This window comes from Oncorhynchus mykiss, chromosome 2, assembly GCF_013265735.2.
Source record: "Oncorhynchus mykiss isolate Arlee chromosome 2, USDA_OmykA_1.1, whole genome shotgun sequence".
Lineage (NCBI taxonomy): Eukaryota > Metazoa > Chordata > Actinopteri > Salmoniformes > Salmonidae > Oncorhynchus > Oncorhynchus mykiss.
The window spans coordinates 32,632,903-32,642,046 of NC_048566.1; the positions used below are offsets into that span (position 1 = coordinate 32,632,903).

Here is a 9,144-nt window from a genome sequence, read left to right on the forward strand (position 1 = left end):
TTCAAGATCTTTTATTGTATTACAGTTATGTTCAATGCATATACTTTCTCCCATTCTGCTATTCACGCACTCTCTTACATCAGATAAGAAGCTAACAGCATTTTAGGAATTTGTCATTGTGTAATAACTTTCCTGTTACATTAGAATAGTGCTTCTTGGATAACAAAGATCACAAAAAGCATGTTACACAAACGCAGGGAAACATGTACAGCAGTTGTTACCTGTAGCAGTAAAGCTCAAAAAAGTGGCAGGCTTTTATTGATGTGTCCCATGAAAAAAAGGTGTTAAACCTTTGAGGTTTCCTGTAATAACATATTGTAGTATTGCAGAAAAGTGTAATGAAACCTGTAGGGGTCACTGGTAGTCTTCACAATGGCTGCGTCTTGGATCTATGAAGTCAGTGGATGTAGGTTCCACACGCTATGGGTCCCATGAAAGCTACCTGTAGCAGTAGGCACCATAGAGACGCAGGGTCTTGCTGGGGTACCCAAAGGTGCGCACCCCAGCCTCGGGAATACCGCCACAGCGCTCTCTAGGGGTGGTGATAGGGAAACGCACACTGCCGTCCTTCAACCAACCTCCATTACAGCGGTCATAGCTCAGGAAACGCCAGGCTGAATAGAGCTGTCCAACCAGAGCTAACTCTCCTCCCTCACCCCTGCACGCCTCCACTGCCTCCCCAAACGTGAGTGGCCCTCCAACAAAGAACACAAAGCCTGGAAGAGAGGAAGGGGAATACAAGTTCTTTAACCTGCTAAAGCAGTGTTCGCCAACTGGCGGCCCGCGGTTCGAATTGGGCCTGCGGGTGATTTTATTTAGCCCCCCAAGTATGAGCCTTTTTATTTTATTGTTGGACATAAAAGTGTAAAAACATCAGCAAATCAGCTCAAAGTGATTTCAATTTTGGAAATCTGTGATCGTATACAAATGTAAGCAAGGTTCAAAATGATTATGTTTTAGTCAAATGTTATACAGTATCTGTTTGGGCTTCTTGCTGTCAATTGTTGCAGAACACAAATTATTTGTAAGTATGTCCCTGCACCATGACCATCTGCTCAAGAAAAAAATCATCCCTCTGCTGAATCTAGTTGATAACCCCTGTGCTAAAGCATTAGAAGTCATTTGTTGTCTCAGTCATTCTGAATCTGAAGTGTTGACATGCACTCACAACCATATCATTACTGTTATTTAAGTTAAGTATGGTGCTGTATCCATCCCTATATGGCAGTGATCATCAACTAGATTCAGCACAGATTCTTTAAATAATTATAATAATTACAAATAGTTTGTAGACTGCAAATTGACTGCAAGAAGTCCAACCAGATATAACATTTGACTGAAACATAATCATTTCAAACCTTGCTTATATGATCACATACCTGTATATCTCTCTATTATGTGTGGGAATACTTTCAAACATATTTCCTAAATTAAAATGTACAGTCTTTTATGTCCAACGATAAAAAAAGTAAACTTGTTAGGGAACCGTGCTATATGGTAAAACCACCCACTGTCTTTATAATTCAACATTTCCACTGAGGTTTGTATTTTCAGATTACAGTGGATGTTCTAATGTCACTAAAGGGCAACTAGTTTCTCACAGATGGACTTGTTCACAAGTGGGCCTGAACAACAGCCTTTATTGTCCATGCTCATCCTCTCAGGACCATTAACGAGCCCACTCCTATGTATCGCCAAAGGTCACCCTGTTGCTATGGAAAGTTTACAATCAGAATAACATAACTGTTCTGAACACAGTCTTTTGCCAATACTATAACATAATTGCAATCTTATTCATGTTTGATTAATATGTTGGTTCCAGACTATTTTTAAAATGTACCACATCGCCCAAATCCAATTGAACTCCTTTTATTCATTTTCAATAAGCAGCATCCCGAATTAAAAGGGGTGGAACTAATTTGGCACATGAAGACTGTACTGACATTGCTATTTGACAGCTTCACAAAGCACCAAAACCCACTCAGCTGACCTGTGGTTCTAGAGGTGAAACAGAAGGCATCAAAGTGGTTCCGGATCCTGTCCCGGGGGCCATAGCTGCGAATTCCAGGCAGCAGCTCCCCCCCACATTCTGCTCGTGGGTGCAGGATGGGGTAGTGGACTGTCCCATCGATGAGCCATCCTGCGTTGCACCAATCCAGACCCTCTGTCCAGGCTACACAATGAGAATGTGTTACTGTTTACTTAGTGAAAGTTAGCCTTACATAAACCTCTATGGCATCAGCAAAGTTACAGAGTAAACTGTCAATGTTTTACTGATTGAATATTGAATACCTCTGTATAGCTGCTTGAATGTGGCCAATGTGCCATCCTGTTCAACACAGGCCTCCTTAGCTTCCTGGTAGGTGAATTTGTAGCGGCCGTTTTTGCTCTGATATGGAAACACCATCCCTAAAAGTAAATAGAAGTTGTCTCTTTTTATGTTGATGTTAAGTCACACAACATATCAAAAACTTTGTCTGATTTTCCTTTTTTTTCTCCAAATATATTTTTGTCTGAATAGCAAGCAATACGGTTTCTTTACAACATTTGAAATGTTTAGAAAGGTTACAAGAATCATCTAAATGTACCTTCTATCCCCAATGTAATGATGACACTCTCATCCTCGATACCGTTGATCAGCTCACAGCGATATCTACCACCGTCTTCTAGTTCCAGGTTGCTGAGTCGTAGTGAGGCATCCATGGCATGAGCCTTACGAAGCGAGGCCCGTGGCCCAAGCAGGCCATAGGGTTTGTGGGCTGAACCGTTTGTGATCATGACAATGTTCTCGTTTCCATGACGAAGTGGTTCCAGTTTTGTCCATTTCACCTTGTAATGGCTTGGTTTGAATCGCAGTACACATGGCAAAGTGGCATTTCCTCCCCGAGGGCCGGTTACTTCGGCATAAACAGGTGGCTCAAGCAGATACTTCAATTTCTTTGTTGCTGAGGGAATTAAAACAGCTTCCTTGTAGACTATTCCTCCATCATTCAACAATGAAAGTCACATACATTACATTGGGTTATTATTTTATGGTCATCATTAAGCAATGTCACTGACCTATAGCTAGTGGCCTAAATTGAACAGATTCAATAGATGGATGCAATTCTGCATACTCTCCTGTCATAAGCTAAAATACCTTAAATACTCAGGAAATGATAAATACCTTGTCTGTTTGGGAGATAAATAGCAGACGTCCAACTGAAACAACTTGTGGTTAGTATCAAAATAGCAGCACAGTTCATAATGAAGCAAGTCACCCTCCCTCTCCCTGCAATAGAATAACGACATTATCTGATTTAGAATGGTTACATAATGTGGTAGAGCATTTTTGATTATACTAAGAAGAACAGTTTTATACATAGAACATTTGCCCCTAGGAGGACCACAACAGATCAACAGACACTAAAAGAAAATCCCAAAGCTCTAACCTGCAGCAGTTGATGAGATGAGGATTGATTTTTCTCTTCAAAACAGTGGTGACTGATCACCTTTGAGGGTTGTTCAGCCAAACATGACCGTTGGTTTCTCTGAGACCCTTTCTGCCACTGCAATTTCTCCCTCCTCCCTTTGACCTTCAAGGTGTGTGTGTGGGGGTCTCTCTCTCTCTCTCTCTCTCTCTCTCCTTCCCTTGCCCCCTCTCCCCTTTTCCCTCCCTCGCCCTCCGCTCCCTTCTTCAAGCGCCCCCTCCATCACCCTTCTCCCCCCCCCCCCCCCCCCCTCTTAGACCCTTGTTCTCCTTTCTGCTCCAGATGTTAATGAGGATGTGATCTGACAGGCTGCCATTGTGTCTCTCTCTGCCTCCATCCTCTACTTGTCAATAAGGGACACGTGAGAGGAAGTGAGGAAGAGTTGCCCGTTTTCAAAGGGTTTGAAACTATGTGTCTGTTACTGTATTTATGTAATAGAGAAACAGTTAGAGAAAGGGATATTTTATACATGTTTAGTTTTGAGCCTGGTATTGTCTATGGGTAAAACAGCAGCATAGCCCCATGGAAGTAACCATGTTGCTAGTCCATGCTGTGACTTTCAGTAGCAAGGATGTAACCTACTGCTAGCTCAACCACTGGCGTAGCGCAGTTTCTCTGAACCCCAGAAAAGTTGGAGTCTTCTGGACCTCAGAAAATCTCATGCTTCAACCACTCACGAAGTTTAGACTACTTACTGATCGCTGTCCATGGTTCTTAAATTGCAACATCTCCACTGCTGCCTATCACATTATGTGGTGCTAAAGCTTGTAGTAGCCTATAGCTTTGCTTTAATGGATTCATGTTTACTTTTATTTGGTCTGCATTTTCTCATGTTAAGCCGAACGTTTATGTTTCACGAAGCTATAGGCCTACTGTGTCTGCTATTTAGAATGATGGCTGGTGACAATATTTTATGTACTTGTTCAGCAATTAAAGTTGGAAATTCAAACATTGCAGATTGTAAAATGAATATTCCATGTAACAGCCCAATGTAGATTGACAACACAAACACTTTGCTTGCTACATGTTGACATTGAAAAGGAGAGTTACTGTCAAAATTATTTATCAAAAAATATAATAACATTTAGACATACTGTAGGTGTGAGATGATGGGCGCATGGGCACCCAGAGCTCATGGGACCCCCACCTTGCAGGGGCTACTGGGGTTTCCCCTACGCCAGTGAGCTCAATTTATCATCCCAAAACCCTATTGATCGCAAGCCTGCCTGTACGCTGAGGACCTTTCCATCTTGCAGGGAGGGAGGAAGTTGTGTGAGCCCTGGCTTACTCTGGCCCTAGACACAAGGGCTGCATTGTGAGAGCCACAGTCTCCTTTCCCCCCCAAAGACAACAGGCGGCGGGCTGGCATACAAACACGAGGAGAAGGGAAAAATGAAATAATAGAATTCCTCTGCTTCCCCTGTCCCTTCTCCATTGTGCCCAGCCATCAATGGAACTCATTCTGGCTCTTTAGTTCACAGCAATTAGTATTCATCAGGACACGCTTAAGTGACAACTGTCCGTCTCTGTCCTTCCCTCTTTCCATCCAGCTCTATCTCTTTCTCTCACTCCCTCTCTCACTGTACTTCGACCCCAGCTCTCCATGTATTTTCTATCATACTGCATGTGTTGGTCTTATTGATACACTGCTCAAAAAAATAAAGGGAACACTAAAATAACACATCCTAGATCTGAATGGATGAAGTATTCTTATTAAATACTTTTTTCTTTACATAGTTGAATGTGCTGACAACAAAATCACACAAAAATGATCAATGGAAATCAAATTTATCAACCCATGGAGGTCTGGAATTGGAGTCACACTCAAAATTAAAGTGGAAAACCACACTACAGGATAATCCTACTTTGATGTAATGTCCTTAAAACAAGTCAAAATGAGGCTGTGGCCTCCACGTGCCTGTATGACCTCCCTACAACACCTGGGCATGCTCCTGATGAGGTGGCGGATGGTCTCCTGAGGGATCTCCTCCCAGACCTGGACTAAGGCATCCGCCAACTCCTGGACAGTCTGTGGTGCAACTGTTGGTGGATGGAGCGAGACATGATGTCCCAGATGTGCTCAATTGGAATCAGGTCTGGGGAACGGGTGGGCCAGTCCATAGCATCAATGCCTAGCCACATGAGGTCTAGCAGTGTCTTGCATTAGGAGGAACACAGGGCCAACCGCACCAGCATATGGTCTCACAAGGGGTCTGAGGATCTCATCTCGGTACCTAATGGCAGTCAGGCTACCTCTGGCGAGCACATGGAGGACTGTGCGGAGGGCTGTGCGGCCCCCCAAAGAAATGCCACCCCACACCATGACTGACCCACCGCCAAACCGGTCATGCTGGAGGATGTTGCAGGCAGCAGAACGTTCTCCACGGCGTCTCCAGACTGTCACGTCTGTCACGTGCTCAGTGTGAACCTGCTTTCATCTGTGAAGAGCACAGGGCGCCAGTGGCGAATTTGCCACTCTTGGTGTTCTCTGGCAAATGCCAAACGTCCTGCACGGTGTTGGGCTGTAAGCACAACCCCCACCTGTGGACGTCGGGCCCTCATACCACCCTCATGGAGTCTGTTTCTGACCGTTTGAGCAGACACATGCACATTTGTGGCCTGCTGGAGGTCATTTTGCAGGGCTCTGGCAGTGCTCCTCCTGCTCCTCCTTGCACAAAGGCGGAGGTAGCGGTCCTGCTGCTGGGTTGTTGCCCTCCTACGGCCTCCTCCACGTTCCCTGATGTACTGGCCTGTCTCCTGGTAGCGCCTCCATGCTCTGGACATTACGCTGACAGACACAGCAAACCTTGCCACAGCTCGCATTGATGTACCATCCTGGATGAGCTGCACTACCTGAGCCACTTGTGTGGGTTGTAGAGTCCGTCTCATGCTACCACTAGAGTGAAAGCACCGCCAGCATTCAAAAGTGACCAAAACATCAGCCAGGAAGCTTTGGAACTGAGAAGTGGTCTGTGGTCACCACCTGCAGAACCACTCCTTTATTGGAGGTGTCTTGCTAATTGCCTATAATTTCCACCTGTTGTCTATTCCATTTGCAGCATGTGAAATTTATTGTCAATCAGTGTTGCTTCCTAAGTGGACAGTTTGATTTCACAGAAGTGTGATTGACTTGGAGTTACATTGTGTTGTTTAAGTGTTCCCTTTATTTTTTGAGCAGTGTACATTTGAGTTAAGTTCAGGGGTTAAATCAGGGGTGCCAAACTCATTCCACGGAGGGCAGAGTGTTTGCTGGTTTTTGTTATTTCCGTTCAAATCAAATCAAAGTCAGATCAAAATGTATTTGTCACATGCACCGAATACAACAACTGTAGACCTTATTGTGCAATGCTTACTTACAAGCCCTTAACCAACAGTGCAGTTCAAGAAAGAGTTAAGTAAATATTTACCAAATAAACTAAAGTAACAAAATAATAAAAAGTAACACAACAAAATAACAATAATGAGGCTATATACAGGGGGTATCGGTACCGAGGTACCATTCAGTAGCGGCGTGTGGGTAAAATCACAGAGGAAGCCAAGCCAAGCCAGTAAAAAATCAACTACACATAAATTCAACTACACATACGTTTGTTTCATCACAAACCGGAGAGCCACATCTGTCTGGTGAAGTCCACAAAGCAAATATTGCATGTAACAAACCGTTATTTCACGTGCAGAATGGTCAAGCAAGTTAATGTTTGACAGTTTACTAAACAACTAATGATTTAGAACCGCAGAGTTATTGCAAATCTGCACAAAGGCAACAGGAGCACTGCCTCAGCTATTTCAACACTATTTCAACAAACATTTAAACATTGTCAAATCAACGGGGTTGCTTAGTTTGCACATGCTTAGTTTCATACACTGAAAACAAACGTAAAGATACAAAAACGATTTAGTCAATGTTGTGTGTGTGCATGTGTGTGAGTACGTGTGCGAGCAAGCAAAATCATTTTTGGACTCACCCTACTTGTAGACTAGTTGCACGCCAATGTCATCCTCCTCTCTTTTATGTTGGCAAAACGGTCCATGGCTCGGTCATACAGTAAGTAAGCTTTTAGTTTTCGTTGTCCTAGGCTACCTAGCTAACATGCTTGCTAGCCTAACTTCCCCACATGGGCAAATATTGACCAGCTAAATTAGCTAGCTAGTTAATTTTGAGCCTTAAAGGGCTAGGCTACATCTAGACTACATATTGAACTTCAATCTTCTCAGGCAAATTGCACAGAATATTCATTTATGGTTACATCAGAATCACATCATAATCATTGGCCTGTACAGAGAATTAAGTCAAAACCACAAGTCCAAATCCCCATCTCCATCCATAGATTAGGAAAGGGCCGATAGCTACTGCAGGACATCAACACAAGAAGACCAGAAACTAAAATTAAATTTTGCTTAGGGTGAGATTTGACTGGGGTGAAGCTAAATCCAAACTGGCCTCCCTTTGGGGGCGTTTTGATGCACCAGGACAACCCACTGTTGAGCTCAGCTCAGCACTAATTGGCAAATTATCTTAAATTTGTTTTATTAAAGGCCAAATGATTGCTGGCATCAATCAATCTAATGCTACAGGCGCAACATGTCATACTCTTTTTGTCCAGACAGCATCAGATACATTGGCTACACTCACTGAGACAGTGTACATGGGCTACACACAATGCCATCCTTCTCTTTCATGTTGCAGAAACAATCTATGATTCTGTCATACAGTACACGATTTTAGTTTTTGTTGTCCTAGACTACCTGGCTAAAATGGTTCATCACTAGCCTAACTTCCTTTCATGGGCAATGATGTGCCAGGCCAGCTAATTAATAACATTAGCCTACTACATCTACCTACATGTTGAACTTCCATCCTGTCATTGTATGAATTTAGGGTTGGATCAGAATCGCCGTTATAATCATTGGCCGGTACGGATAATGTAATAAAACCACAAGTCCAAATCCCTATCTCCATCCATGGCTAATTTGGGAAATGGATAATTTTAGCTAGCTAGATGCAAATGCAACAATTCAAGTTATTTCTGTCAATGACGTTTGGCTTCTAATGTGATTGTGTCATGTATTGTCATGTTGTGTCTTTCTGTCCTTTCCTTTCACCCTGTCTCCCTCTGCTGGTCGTATTAGGTTACCTTTTCTCCCCCGCTTTCCCCCAGCTGTTCCTTGTCTCCTCTTGACTACCTCGTCACCCCTTCTCCCACCTGTTCCCCTTTTCCCTCTGATTAGTCCCCTATATCTCTCTCTGTTTTTGTTCCTGTCCTTGTCGGATTCTTGTTTGTTGTGTTTCATGCCTGAGCCAGACTATCGTCATGTTTGCTGTAACCTTGTCCTGTCCTGTCGGAATCTGCCGGTCTATCTGAGCCTACCACAGTTTGGTTATTAAAGAAGCTCTGTTTAAGTTAGTTCGCTTTTGGGTCCTCATTCACTCCCCGTAACAGAAGAATCCGACCAAGAATGGACCCAGCGACTTCGGATCCTCTCCACTCAGCCGTCGAGATCCAGGGAGCGATGCTAGGCAGACACGAGCAGGAATTGTCTGCTGCTCGACATGCCGTTGAGACCCTGGCCACCCAAGTCTCCAACCTCACAGAACAGGTTCACCATCTCCGCCTCGATCCACCGGCCACGTCCAGGGCTTTCGAATCTCCGGAGCCCAGAATCAATAACCCGC

The 9,144-nt window shown here is 43.8% G+C and overlaps 1 protein-coding gene across 2 annotated transcripts; it reads right to left on the reverse strand.

Annotated features, from left to right (window-relative positions):
- Positions 1 to 76: 76 nt before the first annotated feature.
- On the reverse strand, positions 77 to 7,643 carry LOC110487305 (hyaluronan and proteoglycan link protein 2-like). 2 transcript variants are annotated; one of them, XM_036945880.1, is made up of 6 exons: positions 7,436 to 7,643; positions 3,167 to 3,271; positions 2,589 to 2,945; positions 2,293 to 2,409; positions 1,991 to 2,173; positions 77 to 716 (listed from the first exon to the last, which is right to left on the reverse strand). In XM_036945880.1, the coding sequence occupies exons 2-6, from the start codon at positions 3,243 to 3,245 to the stop codon at positions 439 to 441; spliced, it is 1,014 nt and encodes a 337-aa protein (XP_036801775.1). In that variant the 5' UTR covers positions 3,246 to 3,271; positions 7,436 to 7,643; the 3' UTR covers positions 77 to 438. The 2 variants fall into 2 exon arrangements, with proteins under 2 accessions (XP_036801775.1, XP_021414913.2); XM_021559238.2 differs by lacking the exon at positions 7,436 to 7,643 and adding an exon at positions 3,432 to 3,613.
- Positions 7,644 to 9,144: the final 1,501 nt, after the last annotated feature.

Bases quoted from the DNA above. Each gene is read 5' to 3' on its own strand.
- LOC110487305 (XM_036945880.1), bottom strand. From the start codon at position 3,245: ATGAACTGTGCTGCTATTTTGATACTAACCACAAGTTGTTTCAGTTGG. The intron at 2,946-3,166 runs GTATTTATCATT...TAATTCCCTCAG, and splicing joins TTATCTCCCAAACAGACAAG to CAACAAAGAAATTGAAGTAT. The intron at 717-1,990 runs GTCAGCTGAGTG...CCTCTCTTCCAG, and splicing joins TTTCACCTCTAGAACCACAG to GCTTTGTGTTCTTTGTTGGA.